We start from the raw sequence: 21,109 nt of genomic DNA, 5'->3' as shown, positions 1-21,109 counted from the left end.
CGGCCTCCCAAAGTGCCAGGATTAGAGGTGTGAACCACCATGCCTGACCCTAAGTATTTTGAAATAAAGTAAATCATTTAAAGTATTTTTACATAAAGTAAATCATTCAAATGATTTAAAGTGTATCATTGTAACTCCAAATGACAAAATAATATATGCAACCATTAAAAATGATTTCAAAAAATGCTGAATGACATATTTAGATTTCTATTATTGAGTGGGAATAAAAGTGGATAACTAAATAATATATATAGCATGAGCCCATTTTTGTGAAATTAGGTATCAGAGGAAAACAAGTTTAAAAGTACATACCAAAATGGTAAGTATATTGAACCTACATAGTAACTAGAATCCATTAATAATCAGCAAATAATTTGGATTCATAAAAAAATTACTGTCAGGAAAAATATTTAAAAAAACACAATCAACTAACATTGATGGAGTGCAACGCACTATTCTAAGCACTTAACACATACTATCTTGTCCAAACTTTGAGATATCCCTAGACAATATTAATTCTATTTTACAGATGAGAAATCTGACTCAAGAAGAAGTTAAAAATCTTACACTAGTTTGCACAGCCAGCAAATTATAGATGTTGTCTTGAATGTGGGCAGCCTGACCCCTGAGTCTGCACTCCTAACTACAATCCTAGACCTCCTATTTTCCTCTTCCAAAGGAGAGTGAATAAAGATCATGTGAAGGATCTCTCACATGCAGCTGACATTGAGTATTTGGGGCACACATTACATGAACAAGAGGGTTGAAGATAATTTAAAAATAGATAATTTGTGGGAGTAGACTTGATGGTCATAAACAAAGATATTTTAAGTTTCATATTCATAGCCACCCACAGCTTATTCTCCATTTCTTATCTCCCCTGAGTTCCACTTTCCATCATTCTCCACCCTACCCTGTAAAGTGGGAGGCTTACAGCAGAGACTATACTTGCAGGTTCCAGTGTCCTCCAGCTACTGGTTGGGTTTTGTTGACAGGTGGCACCTGCAGGAGATTGAAAAGAAGGAAAAAGTGATGGTAGAGTATTTATTTCTTTGGTTCTCTCCCCGCTGGGACTGCCTGGAGCAGGCTGTGTCAGTCTACTGAGGAATACTTTTCCTTTCAAGGAGGCTTCTACGAGACTTTCCCCTTCCATTTTCCAGTAACAACCTCATCTTTTTGAGCCTAAGGGTGGTTAACAGCCGAGCTGCTACTACCTGGGGCTACTGCACTATCTTATGATTCCCCTGCCCAACAACTGTTAAACAGTCTGTTTGCAAATCAGCTCTCTTCGAATCCTTCCATTTTGAACACCTTGTTAGGATCCTGACATACAAGTTGTGATCCCTGTGTTCACAAAGCTGACGTTGAGTATTTTGGAAACACATCACATGAACAGGAGGGTTGAAGACAATATAAAAATAGATAATGTGTGGGAGTAAACTTGATGGTTATAAACAAAGATATTTTATTTGACATTCATAGCCACCCACACCTTGTTCACCATTCCTGATTTCTCTGTCCTAGATAGGCTAGATACACTTTAGGAATGTTTGTAAAGCATGTTGCATGGTAATCTGGATGCACTCTACAGTTTTACAGATGCTGCTATCTCAGAATAATTACATAAAAGCAATTCTCTCTGCAGTTCTCAGGGCAATATACAGAGCTTCTGGCAAACACAGACATTAAGTCACAGAGCATTTTATAGACCACTCTTGCTCTGGAACATATTGACTCTCTTTAATTAGAAACTGGGAAATAGAAAATAGTCAGACATGAGTAAAACATTTTTTATAAAGTCCCTTTACTTTCTACTCAAGATAACATAAAGTACAGATTGAGTATCCCTTATCGCTTGGGACTAGAAGTGTATCAGATTTTGGAATATTTGCATATACATAATATTTCAGGCATGGGATCCAAGTCTAACTATGAAATTAATATGTATTTCATATACACCTTATACACATAGCCTGAAGGTAATTTTGTATAAGATTTTAGATAATTTTGTGCATAAAACAAAGTTTCTGTACAGTGAACTATCATCAGAAAGTAAAGGTATCGCTATCTCAGCCACACATGTGGACAATCTGTGGTTGTTTGGCATCACCATCATTCTTGACTCTGAATTTATATGTTACCAATACACAGTCATTTTCTTACATTAATTCACACATAAGAATTTTACAGTAAAAAAGGATATATCATTAATACAGTGAGAAAGAATGTGTTTAGGGTAACGAAACAGCACCATAGCATCACTGGCATATCTGCATCAGCTGTTAAATGACAGCAACAACAAACAACAGCAGGCTTTCAGTCTCCACCAATGATGCTGTGTTTTGATTAAAAAGTTACTGTACAAGGTATTTTTTAATGTGAGAATCTGGGGATGTGTAGAAAACATATATCACAGCTGAAGCGGGCTGGGAGGTTCTTTCTTAGGGACGCTGAATAAACTGTTGTACACATGCATTTTGACTGCAACCTGTCACATGAGGTCAGAAAGGAATTTTTCATGTTGGCCCAAAAATGCTTTGAATGCCAGAGCATTTTGAATTTTGGATTTTCAGATAATGAATGCTCCAACTGTAATAATAACATAGCATTTTCTTTGGTTTTTGGCCCTCTAATGTTGAGGTCTCTCTCATTAACTGGTGAGCTATTTTACAAGTCTGAACACAGCAAAGTTTGGAGAACTTGCAATATAGGAGGAGCCAAGGAAAAGATTTGTCTACAGTCAAGCACCATGGACAACATCTTCTATGAGTTTCCAGTCTTTCCCAGTGTTAGACACTAGACTGCACATTATCAATACTCACTAGATATTAATTGACCCTATGAGCAACGTTTAAAAATGTAAAAGAAAAGTAAAATAATTCCAATTTAAGTCCCAAAGAACAAAAGCATCTTTTCTGTATCACTTGTTTCATGTAGTTGAAAGCTACTTATACACTGTTCAAAAATGATTTTCCACAAAAGGATATGTTTACTGATTCTGATGGCAGCAGTGGCCCATCTGGAGTGGCCTCTGTGAAGATGCCAGCTGCACCAGGGGAGGTGTGACCAGGACTGTGTACTCCATGGAGTTGGTGGGAGCCCTGTCTCCTTCTGAGTTGGCAAGTCAGGGGCCCCACCCTACCAGGCACAGCTACGGCTGCCCAGCTGTAGCTGCAGACCTGGTCATCCCTGCAGTTTGGGGGCCCAGGACGCCATGGCCCCCACTCCCCCAACCCTCCCGCATCCCATCCCTTGCCCCTTGCCCCTGAAGGCTCAGAAGTGCCTGCTCCTACTGCCTGGCCCCTCCCTGCTCCTGGCACCCACTCCAGAGCAATGTTGTGGCCAAGCCTGGGTGCTGTTGTGACCTGGTTAGATGTGGATGTGCTCAGGGTGGCACCAACATGCCAGCTCCCTGCTGCCTGGGCCTCCTCCAGAATTTGGGTGCCAATGAGCATGGGAGGGAGGCTGAGGAGGATGGTGCTGAGGGTTGCTTAGCATAGGCCTGCAGGGTCCCCTCAGCACAAACAACCCAGGTGCTGTGGATGACATGCAGATGGCAGCCGGAAGCAGATAGGCCCCTGGGCAGAAAGGAGCAGTCCCAGTGAAGCACCACCTTGAAGCCAGGAAGGACCTGAAGCCTGGGGGCCAACCTGTCAGTTCCAGGTGGTGTTCACAGCCCAGAGTTAGAACTTATGGTGCTTTTTCTGGGCCCACCCATGGCCACTCATGGGCCAATCAGCATGCACTTCCTCCCTTCTGAGCCCATAAAATTTCAGGACTCAGCAGGCTCAGACAGATGTCAGGATGACCTGCCTATGGATAGGAGCTACCCACTCTGGTGTCCTCTCTGCTGAGGGTTGCTGCCCACTTGTTAGGACAACCTGCCTGTGAATAGGAGCTACCCACTCCAGGTTTCCTCCCTGCTGAGGGCTACACACTTGGGATTACCTGCTTGTGGATAGGAGTTACCCACTCCGGGTCTCCTCTCTACTGAGAGCCGCACAGTCATTGGGACAACCTGCTTGAAGATAGGAGCTACCCACGGGGGGTCTCCTCTCCACTGAGAGCTGATCACTTGTTGGGACGACCTACCTGTAGAAAGGAGCTACCCACTTTGGGTCTCCGAGAGCTGTACTGTTGCTCAATAAAGGACCTCTTCACCTTGCTCACCCTCCAGTCGTCTGCATACCTCATTCTTCCTGGATGTGGGATAAGAACTCAGGATCCCCTGAATGGTGGGACTGAAAGAGCTATAACACAAATAGGGCTGAAACATGCCCCCACCACCCTGCCTGCTTGCCATGTTGCTGGCGATGAGGAGGAGAGAAGGGCAGCAGAGAAGAGCAGAGGCCCTTCCAGGAGCCCAAACCTAGGGGCTCCCCAAGCCAGGGCTGTGACACCTTCTTTGGGGTTTTGTGGTTTCCAGCATCTCCAAGTTTCTGGAGGCCAGCACATTCCCCTCATCTAGACTTGGGTGCCCATAGCAGAAGCTGCTTGTGGTGCATCTTATCCAGCAGTAGGCTTGCACAGAGCTGGCATCTGTACTGGTGCCTGCAGCTGCCCACCCCACCAGAGCAACTGGCTTGCCTGACTCTCCGCAGTGGCTGGACCCCACACTCACTTGCTCATGCACCCCTTGCCACTGTACACCTGGCTTGCCCTTGGAAGGCATGGGATCTGGTCAGTTAGCATGAGCCAAGCACAGCCTGCCAGGCCGAGTGGGCAAAACAAGCCCAGCAGGCCTGAGTAAAGCTCAGGCAAAGATGCCAATAGCCACAAAGGCTTCTGGCTAGAAAAGTGACACCCTAAGTATTTTATGACAGTTCCATATGCTATCAGAACTTCTTTGAACTAAATCTATGCTTCTCAAGCAACTTTTGATTAATCATAACTTTCTGTGTAGGTTTTGTATTGCTTTTGCCTGATACATTTGGTAGGGTTAGAGGACGAGAGAGTTTTTACCATGGCAAATAGAAAGGATCACAGAGATGAAGCTGTTTTCCTGAACATAAAACCAACCAAAGATGCAAGCATATTAAAAGTGTTATTTGTAGTTTTTGGTAGCAATCCACCAAAAGATCTCTGGTAATTTCCCACACAATGGAGCACTTAGTAAGTAAAATCCAATATCACTAACACAACCTTCCATTGTTTTTATAATATTTCTAAAGTTGGAATAAGGTCACCAACCCTGGAGCAAGACCAAACCTGTTGTCATCCGGCAGGAATTCAGGATCTATTCATGGACCAATAGGCTTGTACTTCATTTAAGAAAGTTCACTGAGGGAGTCTTGGAGGTGGTGAAGTGCAATTAGGAGGAAGAGAAGCGAAAGTCAAAGCCAAATTGGCCCTGATACCCTGATATCTATTTTGTATGTGAAGAGAAGTTCCGGGAAGAAAGGAGTAAGGAATTCATGAAGACTTGATGGAATCTCTAGTTGCCGCTCCTCTTTATTCTGCATCAGCTGCCAACAGCAACATGTTAGTATGTTTTAATAACTCTAACAACTGCACACGTGATTGGGCTTGGCAGTTTTTACTGTTCGCTTCACAAAAAGTGATTGTCAACTGAGAGGAATCCTAGACAAGGGCCCACTAGGATTTCTGAGGAAACATGAGGAAAGGGTTTGGAATTGTTTTGATGAAATTTACTACAAATATGAAACATATAGAAGTAGAATCTTGTAAAGAGTGCTTCTCAAACATTCCTCATGGGAATCACCCCGGGATCTGAGAAATATGGGGACTCTGATTCAGTAGTTTGGAGGTGAGGCCAGAATTTTGGCATTTCTTACATACTCCCAGATGATCTCAAGGTGCTGGGCCAGGGACCATTCTTTGCATAGCAAGGTTGTAAAAACGCTGGGATAGTCTGATGACATCTGCAGAGTGAAGATATAAAAATGTCAAGGTTTGCTTTGCAAAGCTGTAATTCAGACAGGAAGAAAGATATTGAGTTTCCATGACCCTGTGCTCATTGTGGTGTCATTTAGGAGCCTTAGGTAGTAGGTATAGAGAGACAAGGAAAAGAGAGATGCCAACAAGTGCTGAATGGAGAATGCAGAGTCAAAGAGAAAGGTTTGTGAACAGACTCCAGGGATGACCTGTGGCCACTGAGGGAAGACTTACTAGGCACTCAATGCTGTTTAATTCATGCCTCATTGCCTGCATAGTAGCTTGCCACTGTCAGATGTTATATTCTGATTTTTTGTTTTGGAAAGTTCAGTCCATTTGTGTGTGCTAAATGAGAGAACTAGCAATCGTATCCTTTCCCATAGGGAATACCAGGAGTTTACAAGTCCTCAGCACCAGTCAGGTAACAAGAAAAATCTCCTTTTCAATTGTCTCATCTTTCCCCGATACTAGCTTGAAGAAGCCAGCCGTAAGCATTGGGTAGGTGGGTAAGGAAAGACCTGGGAAAAGGGAAAGAACAGATCACATACCATTTCCCATGGCTGGACTTCATCTTAAGCAGGTCTGAAGTAAAAGAGGGGGAGCACTTTGAATTGAAAAATGAGATTGGAATTGGGTTGGTTACGGCAAAAAATCAACAGGGCTGTTAAGGGATAGGGAGGGGAGCTCAGAAACAGCACATTGCAGGGCAGTCGTAGAGAGGCAGAATTTCTTAATGCATTCCAGCAAGTTCAGGCCATTCAATATAAACTAGTGTTAGATGCACAGGTCTGAACAAGGAAGAGGAAGAATAAACCACAGAAGGTACAGAATGAGATGAGTTCTATTCTCCTCTGCACTAACAGGGGGCTGGACTTGACCTATGCCAGTGAATTTTCCCACAGTTCTAAGACATTTATTTCATCTTGTAATCAAGAACCAGCATTCTCTCTGTTTTTCAAGAGAAGCCAGGATTGTATATTTTTATGTAAGCTCTTCTGATTTTTTAAATTTAAATATTTATTTATTTATTTATTTTTTGAGAAAGAGTCTCGCTCTGTCATCCCGGCTGGAGTGCAATGGCACCATCTCAGTTCACTGCAACCTCCGCCTCCCAGGTTCAAACGATTCTCCTGCCTCAGCCTCCCCAGTAGCTGGGATTACAGGCGTCCGCCATCACACCTGGCTAATTTTTGCATTTTTAGTAGAGATGGGGTTTTGCCATGTTGGCCAGTCTGGTCTTGAGCTCTTCTGATTTTTAACTGTTGACAACTAATTCAAATTTCTAGAACACCCAGAGGGTCCAGCTATTTTGGCAAAGGATGCATATCTGAGGGCCTCTGGCTATGACTTCTGGACTAGGCATCACATCCAATTACTCACATTATGTGGGAGGGCACTGAAAGCTTGGACTTAGTCATTTCTGTGTCCTCAGCTCCAGGCTAGTTCTTTAGTAGGTGTCCATACATGTTGTTAATAGGAATCAAAGGCGACTATGGGCTGGAAATTGAAGACCCTTAGATAATAATTTCTAGAAATTCTTCTGGTGCTGGAATGTGTCACTACTAGCTACTTTTCACCTTTTGTGATGAAACTGACTGCGAAGCCCAGCATAGGAAGAGGAAGAGGAACCCTTGCTCACCATCGCGGGTCAAAGCCTGGAGCGTCCTGGATACCTGAACTCCATCTTCAAGTGCCTGTTAGTAAACCTTTTATCAACGCTTCCAAAGGAAACAAAACACAGTGGGACATGTTTAAATTGCCTCCCTTTGGGAGGCAGGGCAGTCTGCCCTTTATGTGCTCTGTAAAGCCTCCTTCCCTTTTACTGAACACATGGAGATGGAGGACCTTGGATTATTAAGTACTGAAACGTGTGTGGAGGTGGGGAAAACACAGCCGAAGGCCTTTGAGACTCAGAGGCCCCAAGTACCAGAATGTGTCGGCACCTCCCAGTAGGAGGCCCAAGCCTGCATGGGCCCAGACTCGGTCTTCCTGGGGAACTGCTGCCCCCTGATGGCAATGAAGGGTGAGACAACATTCAGTTCTAATCGGCTCAGCCAATCTCCGCAGCTGCCCAACCTCTTATCCACAAGCCAGGTGAGCTGGGCCTTCCTGTTTTGAGCCTCAGGTTCCCCATCTTCTTGCTTCCTCCACTAGGCACTGAGGGCAGGAGCCAGGTATCCTTGTTCAGCTCTGAATCTCCAACCTTCAAGAGAGTGGCCTGTCACTCAAAGAACTGCTGAATGAAAATGGGTTAAATTCTCGATAGTGAAGAAGAGCTGGATCTTTGGCGTTAAGCTACTTGAGTTTAAATATCATCTTCATGGCTTGAGTCTCTATATCATCATCTGAAGAAAGGGAAAACACCTCTGTTGGGTGGTTACTGATTCAACAAGATAATGAATGTAAAGTATTAGGATTATATCTGTCATATAGCGAGGGCTCAATAAATAGTGACTATTAGTATTTTTAAAAATAGGCTTATCAAAGTATGACAGATGAAGATTAAACTGCACATATTTAAATTGTACATTTTGATGAGTTTTCACATGTGTATATACCTGTGAAACCATCACTATAGTGAAGACAGCAAATATATTTATTCCCTCCAAGTTTCCCCATGCCTCTCTGTCATCCAGCCTCCTCTCCTCTCCAAAGAAAAATGTCCCCTCTCCAGGAAACCACTAATTTTCTATCACTGTAGATTAATTTACAATTTCTGCATTTTTATGAAAATGAAATAAGACATGTACTGTTCTTGTCTGTCTTCTTTCTCTCAGCATAATTATTTTGAGTCATTCATGTTGCTGTGTGCCTCAGAAGATCACAATTCCTTTATTGCAGAGTAATATTCCATTGTATAGATATACAACAATTTGTTTATCCATTTACCTGTTGATGGACATTTGTGTTGTTTCCAGTTTATGGCTATTACAAATAAAGCTGCTATGATCATTTGTGCACAAACACTTTCATTTCTCTTGAGTAAATACTTAAGAGTAGAATAGCTGGGTCATATGATAGATTTACTCATAATCTTTTATCTAAAGTGATTGTCCCATTTTACATTCCCATAGGCAATGAAAGAGATTCCCAGCTGCTTCACATCCTTGCCAACACTTTTTAATTTTAGCCATCCTGGTGGATAGAATAGTGTTATCTCATTGTGGCTTTCATTTGCATTTTCCTAATGATTAACGGTGTTGAGCATCTTTTCACATGTTTATTAATCATCCACATATCTTGTTTAGTGAAATGTCTGTCCAAATATTTTGCTAATTTTTGATTGGAGTTTTAGTTTTTAAGAAGCAGACCAGGCCGGGCGCGGTGGCTCAAGCCTGTAATCCCAGCACTTTGGGAGGCCGAGACGGGTGGATCACGAGGTCAGGAGATCGAGACCATCCTGGCTAACACGGTGAAACCTCGTCTCTACTAAAAATACAAAAATTAGCCGGGTGAGGTGGCGGGCGCCTGTAGTCCCAGCTACTCGGGAGGCTGAGGCAGGAGAATGGCGTGAACCCGGGAGGCGGAGCTTGCAGTGAGCTGAGATCAGGCCACTACACTCCAGCCAGGGCGACAGAGCGAGACTCTGCCTCAAAAAAAAAAAAAAAAAAAAAAAAAAAAAAAAGAAAAAAAAAAAAAAGCAGACCAAATCATTTTATAAAGTTAAAGAATACTTACTGAGATACAATCTGCATACCATTCAATTCACCATTTAAAGGGAAAAATGGCATTCAATATATTTGCAGAACTGTGCAACTATCATCACAATTAACTTTAGAACATTTTCATCACCCTAACACCGTCTCCTCCCCATCTTTTAGCCATCAACCCACCATTATCCCTAGGTAACTGCTAATCTACTTTCTGTCTGCAGAGATTCGACTGTTCTGTACATTTCATGCAAGTGAAATGGTCTTTTGTGAGTGGCTTTTTAAATCTGGCATAATGTTTTCAAGATTCATCCATGTTGTAGTTTGTATCAGTACTTCATTTTTAAATTATGGAAGAATATTCCATTGTATGAACATATCAAATTTTATTTATTCATTTATTCATCAGTTGATGAACATACGGTTATTTCCACTTTTTGGCTATTCTGAGCGATGCTCCTATGAACATTCATGTACAAGTTTTTATGTAAACATCAGTTCTTATTTCTATTGGGTATATACTTGAAAGTGCAGTTGATGGGTCATATGATAACTCTATGTTTACCGTTTTGAGGAACTTCCAGACAGACTGTTTTCCAAAGTGGCCACACCATTTCACATTTCCAGTAGCAGTGTGCAAGGGTTCACATTTCTCCACATCCTCATCAACACTTGTTATTACCTGTATTTTTTATTATAGCCATCCTAGTGGGTATGAAGTGGTATCTCATCATGGTTATAATGTGTCTTTTTTAGAGAAAAAAGTTATTTTACTTTGAAGGGGTCCAATTTGTTGATATTTTTTCTTTTATAGGTTATGCTTTTTGTGTTGTGTTTAAACAATCTTTGACAAAACACAAATTCCTTAAGATTTTCTTATTTTTTTCTACGAACTCCTGTAGTTTTAACTTTCAAATGTATGTATATAGTCCATTTTGAGTTAATTTTTCTATGACTTAAGGGTCTAGGTTCATTGTTTTGCATATAGCTATTTAAGTGTTCTAGCACCATTGTTAAAAAGATTATTCTTTCCCCACTGAATTGTCATGGAACCTTGGTAAAAATCAGTTGGGGGTCTACTTCCCAGTATTCAGTATTCTTATTCTTATTCAGTATTCTTATTTTTAAAAGGCCAGCCTTAATTTAGGGCTGATCTTGCTCCAATACTGAGACAATAGTCTTATGAATTTTTTATTGAGTGAGTTGTGTATTACAATGTTTTCCCACTCTGGCTGGTTGTAACTGAAACCATTCCAAGTTCTGTGTGAGCCTTGGGGATCTTACTGTTTGCAGGTGGTTTCTTTCACTAAACTGTGATCTAGCATAGTCTCTTCACATGCAGACTATTAGTTAAAGGCCTGAAGGAACCCATCTGCAGCTTGCCACAGCCTGCCTCTCTTCAGCTCTCTCTGCGCCAGTACTCTGCTCTGCAACTCTGCTGCCTTATGAGAATTCCTACTGCCAGATGAGAATGCCTTCTGAATTCTCATGTTTCTCCTCTATTCAGATCAACTGCTGGATTTTGCTTGGATTTGGCCTCCCTAAAGTACAGCCTGGAAAATCTCTCCAGGCAATTACCTGAGGCATTGCAGGGATCATTTCACTTGTTTTCCTCTTCTCAAGGATTGCTCTTTCTTTTGCACTATTTGTTGTCCAACGTCTGAAACTATTGTTTCATACTTTTTCCACCTTAGCTGTTTAAAGTAGGAGAGTAAATCAGGTCATTGTTACTCTATCTTTGCTGGAAGCAGAACTGCTATTAGTATTGTTTCTGTCTTTAATTCACCAGTTTGGCTTATTATATAAAGTGACCATCCCAAACACACATGTGCATATATGGACACACACACACACCACTGCTACCTCTTGTTTTCTGTAAAACTTTCTTTTTATAGTTGTGAAAATTGTCAAAATCAAAATGAAGCCCTATATCTTAAAGAACTGGCAAACGGACCCATGGAAGGCCATAAAGGGAGTGTTCTCACACATATGCCTGAAAATCAGAACTATCACAAAAGACTGCCAAAAATGCAGCCTTGCACAGAAAATACTTCCGCAAGGATGTCTATTCAGCAACTGTCTGTCAGACCTTGGACCAATGCCACCCTTGTGATTGATCCTTGTAGCCAAGGACAATTGATTCAAAATAGCTTACTTGTTCTTTCTCATTTTGCCTTTAAAAACTTCCCCTTGTCTTAACCTCTTTAAATATGCACATAGTATAATATGGCACACTTATTCCCATTGAAAACCTGAATCAATGTCATTTTCTTCTGTAGAGTCTCCTTTTCTCTTTCATTAAGTTTAACATGGAAAAGGTATGGGTCATCCACCAGTCATTGTGGATCACAGTGGCCCAAAGCAGGAAGTAGGAGAAATCTTCCCCTACCTGGCTGAAGGAACTTTGTGGTTATATTTTCATTCATTCACTCACAGATGACAACTTGGATTCAGTTTGCCTGGGTTGCATTTTGGGCTGCATCACTTTTTACTTTTGCAAAATTGTGCTAAGCCCTCTACATAGAGTGTCTCATTCAATCCTCAAAACTACCTTTCCATCCCCATTTTACAAGTGAAGAAACTGAGGCTTAGAAAGGTTAACTATATTGCTCAATGTCTGACACACAGAAATGCTGCTCAATCTGTTGCTCATTTCTCAGTACTCACTTCACTTAAGCTATCATTGGCACTTGCCTGGGCTGATCATTTCCTCTTTCATGAAATTTCTTTCTTCACTTCATGTCAAGTACAACACACTCAGTTCTCCTCCAACCTCATTGTCTTCTCAGCTTTTATGTCTTCTGAATCTCTATGTGTGTTCTTTGCTACTTATGCTTACTTTACAGGGGATCTCATCCAGCCTCATGTCTTTAAATACTGTTTCTAATATGATTAGTCACAAATCATATCTCTAGCCTGGAGCTTGAATACAACATCTATATTTCCTAGTCCCTACTCAACATCTCCATGTGGATGTTTTGCCAATCTTCTCCTTTTTGTCTCCAAATCCATTCCCTGTCCTACCCCTGCTCTGCTCTGTCTTGTGGAGGATGGAGTGGTCTGACCTCTGCAAGCTCTTGTGTCAGCCAGCTTTAGCCTGTCTAGGATCCTCAGAAGGGACTTGTGGAAGACTGAAGGAAGAAGGAAGGGAAGGTCCAGCTATTTCTAGCTCCTCTCTTTCTTGGCAAGGGGTGGTGTCTCTGACGGAGACTGCTGCTCAACTTCTGATCTATGGTATGACACTTCCTTCATCCAATGATACTCCAGCTCTTCCCACGTTGTTAATAATTTCTGTGGTGCCACCCGAACCCTGTTTGTCTTCTCAGCAATGCTGTCACCTGTGTAACCATGTCCTCTGTTTGCAATGCCTAGAGTAGCTTCTTTTTCCTGATATGGCCTGAGTTGATACAGGTCTCTAACAGGCATCTCAAAACCAACAAATCTAGAACAAACTCCTAATTTCCCTCTCAAGTTGCTCTTCCTGGTACTTTGTCCATTCAAATTCATGGCAACTCCATTAGTGCCATCCTTGATGCTACTGTCCCTCTCATATCTGTATTCAATCCACCAGCAAGTCCTGTTGGTTCAACGATATAAACATACCTAGAGTTGACTATTTTTCTCCACTTTCACTGCTATCACCATCCTGGTCCAAGTTATTATTAACTCTCACTTGGACTATTGTGGTAGCCTTCTGATGTGGTTTGGCTGTGTCCCCACCCAAATCATTATCTTAAATTGTAGTTCCCATAATGCCCACATGTTGTGGGAGGGACCCAGGGGGAGATAATTAAATCATGGGGTCAGTTTTCCCCATACCTTTCCCGTGGTAGTGACTAGGTCTCATGAGATCTGATGGGTTTATAAGGGGAAACCCCTTCACTTTGTTCTCATACCCTCTCACGTCTGCTGCCATGTAAGACATGCCTTTTGCCTTCTGCCATGATTGTGAGTCCACCCCAGCCATGTGGAACTGTGAGTCAATTAAATCTCTTTCCTTTACAAATTGCCTAGTCTTGGGTATGTCTTTATTAGCAGCATAAGAACTGACTGCAGTGAGCCAAGATCATGCCACTGTACACCAGCCTGGGTGACAGAGCAAGACTCCATCTCAAAAAAACAAAACAAAACAAAAAAAACACAAGAACTGACTGACACAGTAAATTGATACCAGTAGAGTGGGGTGCTATTGTAAAGATATCTGAAAATGTGGAAGTGGCTTTGGATCTGGGTAACAGGCAGAGGTTGGAACAATTTGGAGGGCTCAGAAGAAGACAGGAAGACATGGGAAAGTTTGGAACTTCTTAGAGAACGGTTGAATGACTTTGACCAAAATGCTGATAATGATATGGACAATGAAATTCAGGCTGAGATGGTCTCAGACAGAGATGAGGAACATGTTGGGAACCGTAGTAAAGGTGACTCTTGCTCTGTTTTAGCAAAGATACTGGGGGCATTTTGTCCCTGCCCTAGAGATTTGTGAAACTTTGAACTTGAGGAAGATGATTTAGGGTATCTGGGGGAAGAAATTTCTAAGCAGTAAAACATTGAGATGGTGACTTGGGTGCTGTTAAAAGAATTCAGTTTTAAAAGAGAAACAAAACATACAAGTTCAGAAAATTTGCAGCCTGACAACACCATAGAAAAGAAAAACCCATTTTCTGAGGAGAAATTCAAGCCGGCTGCAGACATTTGCATAAGTAATGAGGAGCCAAATGTTAATTGCCAAGACAATGGGGAAAATGTCTCCAGGGCATGTCAGAGACCTTTGAGGTAGCCCCTCTCATCACAGGCCTGGAGGCCTAGGAGGAAAAAATAGTTTCCTGGGTTGGCTCAGGTCCTCCCTGCTATGTGCAGCCTAGGGACTTGTGTCCCAGCCACTCTAACCATGGCTAAAACGGGTTAAAGTACAGCTCAGGCCATGACTTCAGAGGGTACAATCCCTAAGCCTTGGCAGTTTCCATGTAGTGTTGAGCCTGTGGGTGCACAGAAGTCAAGAACTGAGGTTTGAGAACCTCCACCTGTATTTCAGAGAGTGTATGGAAATGCCTGGATGTCCAGGCAGAAGTTTGCTGCAGGGGTGTGGCCCTTAACGAGAACCTGGGCTAGGGCAGTGCAGAAGGGAAATGTGGGATTGGAGGCCCCACACAGAGTCCCCACTAGGGCACTGCCTAGTGGAGCTGTGAGAAGAGGACCACTGTCCTCCAGACCCCAGAATGGTAGATCCACTGACAGCTTGCTCTATGCACCTGGGAAAGCTGCAGACACTCAACACCAGCCTGTAAAAGCAGCCAGGAGGAAGGGTTGCCCCTGCAAAGCCACAGGGGCAGAGCTGCCCAAGACCATGGAAACCCACCTCTTGCATCAGTGTGACCTGGATGTGAGACATGGAGTCAAAGGAGATCATTTTGCAGCTTTAAGAATTGACTGCCTTGATGGATCTGGACTTGCATGGGGCTTTTAGCTCCTTCATTTTGGCCCGTTTCTCCCATTTGAAATGGGTGTATTTATCCCATGCCGGTACCCCCATTGTATCTAAGAAGCAACTAACTTGCTTTTGATTTTACAGGCTAATAGGTGGAAGGGACTTGCCTTGTTTCACATGAGACTTTGGACTGTGGACTTTTGAGTTAATGCTGAAATGAGTTAAGACTTGGGGGGACTACTGGGACGGCATGATTGGTTTTTGAAATGTGAGGACATGAGATTTGGGAGTGGCCAGGGGCAGAACGATATGGTTTGGTTGTGTCCCCACCCAAATCTCATCTTGAATTTTAGCTCCCATAGTTCCCATGTGTTGTGGGAGGGAGCCGGTGGAAGATAATTGAATCATGGGGACAGTTTACCCCATACTGTTCTTGTGGTAGTAAATAAGTCTCACAAGGTCTGATGGTTTTATAAGAGGAAAACCCTTTCATTTGGTTCTTTCTCTCAGATCTGCCGCCACGTAAGACATGCCTTTTGCCTTCTGCCATGATTGTGAGGCCTCCCCAGTCCTGTGGAACTGTGAGTCAATTAAACCTTTTTCCTTTATAAACTACCCAGTCTTGGGTATGTCTTTATTAGCAACATGAGAACAGACTAATACACCTTCTAATTAGTCTCCCTGCTTCTGTAGTTCAGAATGATCTTTCTAAACTAGATTATGCTGCCCTTCTATTGAAAATATTCCAGTGGCTTCTCATCTTAGTCAGAAGATATGGTAAAATCTTGACAAGTGGCTCCCAAGGCACCAAACTTCTAGGACTTCATGTTCTACTACTTTCTACTATATACATTCTGTTTTAGCCTCAAAGACCTCACCACTCTGACTAGGACCCACCAGGAATATTCCTACCACAGGGCCTTTATACTTGATATTTGCACCTGGAATGTGCTTTCTCCAGTATCTAAGGCTATTGACTACCTCCTTGCCTATGCTTAGATGTCACTTCATCAGAGTCCTTTTCTGATTACCATATACATATCATCCTCCTTCTTATCCCTGTTTTGTTTTGTTTTGTTTTTTTGAGATGGAGTCTCACTCTGTTGCCCAGGCTGGAGTGCAGTGGCATAATCTCCACTCACTGCAACCTCCACCTGCCTGGTTCAGGTGATTTTCCTACCTCAGCCTCCTAAGTAGCTGGGATTAAAGGCGCACACCACCACACCTACTAATTTTGTATTTTTAGTAGAGGCGGAGTTTCCCCATGTTGGCCAGGCTGGTCTTGAACTCCTGTCCTCAGGTGATCTGCCCTCCTCAGCTTCCCAAAGTGCTGGGATTACAGGCATAAGCCATTGTGCCCAGCCCCTTGTTTTTTTTTTTTTTTGTTGTTGTTGTTTGTTTTTGTTGTTGTTCTTTATAGCACTTATCACCACCTCATGTATTATATAGTTATTCATGATGTGTCTCTTCCCATCAGAATATACACAAGAGAACAGGGACCTTGCTTAGTTCGTTTCTATATCTCCACTGTCTTACTACTGCCTGGCATTTAGTAGGTGCTCAATAAAATCTTTGTTTTAGAAAATGATTAATAAATAATATGTGCATATTGAATATTGTTTCCTCTTTTAACAAATCTTTAATAATAATAAAAAATTAAAAGCAGCAAGATTGCTTTGCATCAGGCACAATGATCAACGCTTTAAATAGAGCACATGATTCACTTTCATTTATAGAGCCCACATGCTCTCTGTCAGGCGCAGAGGGTGCCAGCCCTGCAGGAGCTTCGGGGGCGGAGCAGAAGGCCGCCTAAAAGAGCCTCTGCTAAGAGAGCATGCGTAGGCGGCGCGCTGGTAGAGCTGGGGACCTGCCAGCCTGGGAGGCGGAGGACGGGTCCCATCTCTTAGGAGTGCCTACAGCGCATGCTCTGCAGGATCAACCGGTTAGCTGGCAAGCGGCCGAGCTGGGCCGGGGCGGAGTCTCCGCGGCACTTCCCGGTGGCTGGCTGCTCTGATTGGCTGAACAAATAGCCCGAGGGTAGTGGGCACCCGCCCTTCCGACACTGCAGACCAGGCCCCCTGCAGGTACCCTATTCCCACCCCGGCCCCTGAGAGTCGGCACTGCGACTCGAGACAGCGGCCCGGCAGGACAGCTCTAGGTGAGTGTGCCGGCCCCGCGGCGCTGCCAGGTGCGGGTGCGGCGTGGAAGCTTGTGCCTCCACCAAGGGGAGGGTCGCGCCGTGAGGCTCTGCCGGCCGGCAGGACCCTCTGCGTTTGGACCCGGCGACTCTTGCCTGGGGTGCCTGCGGGTGCTTTTTCTGCGGGCGTTGGCTCAAAGCATCTGCCAATCAACCTGGGCAACTTCAGAGAGCTGAAGTTGCCCATCTTCCCTGGGCGCTGTTCACTTTCCTGGACAGGCGCGGTCGCCGGTCAGTGAAGTTGCCCAGTGCTCCTGGACCGTGAGGACAGCAGGGATGTCTGAGTCCTCTCTCTGCATCCTCGTGCTCTCCTCCCATTAGCTCCTCCAGGCATCCCATCCTACCTCTCTTGTTAGCCAACGGCGTGGTCGAAAGCAGACTTGGGCATCAATCCTGGTTAAAGTCCCAGCGATATTGCTTTTTAAACAGTTGACACTTTACTTCCAGTACTTAAGCTGGGTGAACCTCAGATTCCTGAAAAATGGAATTAATGGTACTGCCATAGGGTCGGTCGAGGAGTAATTGACCTAGTAGATCAGAAGCGCTCCCTGCGGTGGCTGGCGCCTTGCGAGAGCTTAAATTTGAGTCGTAATAATTGTTGTTAGTAGAAAGCTAAATGGCATGCTGCGTTGGGACCTTTTCTTCTGCCACTGAACTGTTGGACTGCTCCTATCTTTTTTCAGAATCTATGCTATGCATCTAATACATACATGACACTTCGCTTGGTTCTGGGGGTACAAAGCTGAGTCAGACTCAGGCTGTGCCCTGTGGCCTTGGGCTGGGGTGAAATGAGGGCAGACAAGTATCTAATGGATTGTTACAAAGTCTAAAGAACTGAGATGAAGGTGTTAATAACAGCCCAGAAAAGCACACTGAATTCAGCCTGGAAGTTTTGTTTTTTTTTCCCCCCTCCTTCGAGATTTTCACAGTTATCTCCTTTGTAAAAGTTGCTTGGCTTTGTATGTTGAGAAAAACATACTAAGTATGTAGTGTTGTGTTGGAAGGAAAACTTAACTGGGTGAGATTTTCAGCTGAGTAGCTTTAGCTGTTACTCTCATGGACCTTCCTCTAGGCAGCTGGTGCAGGTTCTGTAGGAAAACTGCTGAATGAAAGCAGCGACTGCAGATGCTACTCTGTTTTAAATTGTGGTAATTCCTTTTATTTTTTCCCTTTCAGTTTACTCCTTATTCTCTAGTAATAATAGACTTTTGGGAGGTTGCGTTTATCATAAAAAATAGCCTGGGGCTGTACAATCCTTCCTATCATAAAGAAGTACAAAGTTGTAAGTAGAAGCAGTGGCCTTGCTTTGCCAACGCACACTGAAGGGGATGACGTTTGCTCCTGTTTAGAATTTCAGAGTTCACGGCCGCGCGCGGTGGCTCACGCCTGTAATCCTAGCATTTTTGGAGGCCGAGGCCAGCGGATCACGAGGTCAGGAGATCAAGACCATCCTGGCTAACACAGTGAAACCCCGTCTCTACTAAAAATACAAAAACAAAATTAGCTGGGCGTGGTGGCAGGCGCCTGTAGTTCCAGCTACTCGGGAGGCTGAGGCAGGAGAATGGCGTGAACTCACGAGGCGGAGCTTGCAGTGAGCCAAGATCTCACTATTGCACTCCAGCCTGGGCGACAAAGCAAGACTCTGTCTAAAAAAAAAAAAAAGAAAAAAAAGAAAAAAAGAATTTCAGAGTTCACTACTTCTTGGAAAAAAATAATCCCAGGAGGAATTCCTTCAACAGAAGGGAGTCAGTTCACTTTTGCAATCTCCTGAGAATCAATTTCTTAAGACTTGTGGAATATTCATTTTAAACACAAGACTAAAAACGAACAGCTGTAGTGGAGTATTATTGACATACAATAGCATGGCATATTTCAATTATACAATTGTATAAGTTTTTACATGTGTACACACCTGTGAAACCATCAGTACATTCAATATTATGAACCTGTACATCACCCGCAAAAGATTCTTTGTGCATACTTCTTTGTAATCCTTTCTTACTGCCCCTTCTCTCCCCAGGAAACCACTGATCTGCTTTCTGTGAGTATAGATTAGACTGCATTTTGTGGAGTTTTATATGAAGGGAATCAGACAGTACTTTTTTTTTTCTTTATTTTGATCTGGCTTCTTTCAGCATAATTAGTTTGAGATTTATCTATATTGTTTTGTGTTCATTCTCTTTTATAGCTGAGTAGTAGGTATATACCATAATTTATCCAATCATCCATTTAAAGCATTTGGGTTTTTCCAGTTTTTGGCTATTACACCCAAAGTTGCTATAAACATTTATGTACAAGTCTTTGTATGGGCACACATGCCTGCATCTTTTTAAGCAATTCTATTTATTTTTTGAAAATACAGAAGTTCTGGACTATAGTCATAGGTTTTTCTCTAACCATTTGTGTTTTCTTAGGAGAGGCATTTAACTTTGCCTTCAGCATCCTCAAGGTCTTTGCTGTGATTTTGAGTCATCACTGCCAGAAACCAAGATGGTCTTTGTTGATTTGATGGTTAGAGAATTTCAGAAGGAGAGAAATGGGTCAAATTTTTCCTTTCTGTTTCTTTTGAAGGCTCTATTTTCTTTCGTTTCATTTTTTTCCCCATGAATGACAAATTTAATTGCTGACATATAATTGGGGCAAGAACAGAAGTGGTTGAATAAGTAGGAGAAAAGCTAATAGTGGCTGAACTTAAACATGTCTAAATCACAGGTGGAGGGCAAGAGGTGGGAAATAAGCAAGCTCAGAAATTTTGTAGCTCTTTCTTTTTCCGAAACTATCCTCTTCTAAGTCTTGCCTTTTGTTATTTCTCCATGAACAATTTGTTTTTAACTTTGGGGTTAGGAGGTATGTGGGTATGCTGGACTCCAAAGGTCATATATTAACTGGAGGTGGTGGGTGGGAGATTTCTTAGTTAAAAATAATTCCTTTGGGAGGTGGAGGCGGGCAGATCACTAGGTCAGGAGTTTGAGACCAGCCTTGCCAATATAGTGAAACCCCATCTCTACTAAAAATACAAAAATTAGCTGGGCATGGTGGCCCGCTCCTGTAGTCCCAGCTACTCTGGAGGCTGAGGCAGCAGAACCACTTGAACCCGGGAGGTGGAGGTTGTGGTGAGCGGAGATATCACGCCACTGCACTCCAGCTTGGGTAACAGAGCAAGACTCAGTCTCAAAAAAAAGAAAAAATTCCTGGTCAGGCACGGTGGCTCATGCCTGTAATCCCAGCACTTTGAGAATCTGAGGTGGGTGAATCATGAAGTCAGGAGTTTGAGACCAGTTTGGCCAATATGGTGAAACCCTGTCTCTACTAAAAATACAAAAATTAGCCTGGCGTGGTGGTGTGCACCTGTTGTCTCAGCTACTCGGGAGGCTGAAGCAGAAGAATTGCTTGAACCCAGGAGGCGGAGGTTACAGTGAGCTGAGATTGCGCCACTACACTCCAGCCTGGGTGACAGAGTAAGACTCTGTCTCAAAAATAAAATAAAATAAAATAAAAATAAATAAAATAAAAAAATTCCTTATTTTCTCCTTTCAGATATGGCTGGAGTCATTTGTTTCATATTTTCCCTTCGCCTTTTACTTGCCCTAAATCTGGTTCAGAACTTTTTGTGGGAGCATTAATTTACCAGAATATTTTTGTGTAGTAAAATAAAAGCAAATAATAATAGACTGTTTTATTATACAGAATGAAAATGCGGTTCTTGGAGTTGGTGGTCTGTTTGGTTCTCTGGACCCTGCATTCTGAGGGGTCTGGAGGGAAACTGACAGCTGTGAATCCTGAAACAAACATGAATGTGGTAAGTTTCTCAAAGTTATGTACTTTTAAAATACATCTGTGACAAATGTTATTTTCTCAGATCCAGTTATGTGAGCTACATGAAACCATACTCATACATTCATCTCTTTATAACTCCTTTGCTTTTCAATTTCTCTGAATCTT

The 21,109-nt window shown here is 42.9% G+C and overlaps 1 protein-coding gene across 2 annotated transcripts in view; it reads left to right on the top strand.

The window, feature by feature from the left end:
- Positions 1-16,811: 16,811 nt before the first annotated feature.
- The window catches only part of LIPA (lipase A, lysosomal acid type), a 38,195-nt gene continuing 33,897 nt past the window's right edge, over positions 16,812-21,109 (top strand). Inside the window, exons 1-2 of one of the 2 annotated variants that reach the window (XM_033215941.1) lie at positions 16,812-17,128; positions 20,855-20,966. In XM_033215941.1, coding sequence (XP_033071832.1) covers positions 20,856-20,966 — 111 coding nt within the window. In that variant the 5' untranslated portion in view covers positions 16,812-17,128; position 20,855. Of the gene's footprint in view, positions 17,159-20,854; positions 20,967-21,109 lie in introns of both variants that reach the window. The other variant, XM_033215945.1, reaches the window with a different exon arrangement.

This window comes from Trachypithecus francoisi, unplaced genomic scaffold (assembly GCF_009764315.1).
Source record: "Trachypithecus francoisi isolate TF-2019V2 unplaced genomic scaffold, Tfra_2.0 Contig00586, whole genome shotgun sequence".
Classification (NCBI taxonomy): domain Eukaryota; kingdom Metazoa; phylum Chordata; class Mammalia; order Primates; family Cercopithecidae; genus Trachypithecus; species Trachypithecus francoisi.
The sequence above is the reverse complement of the archived record's forward strand: the minus strand, read 5'-3'. Positions and strand labels throughout refer to the sequence as shown.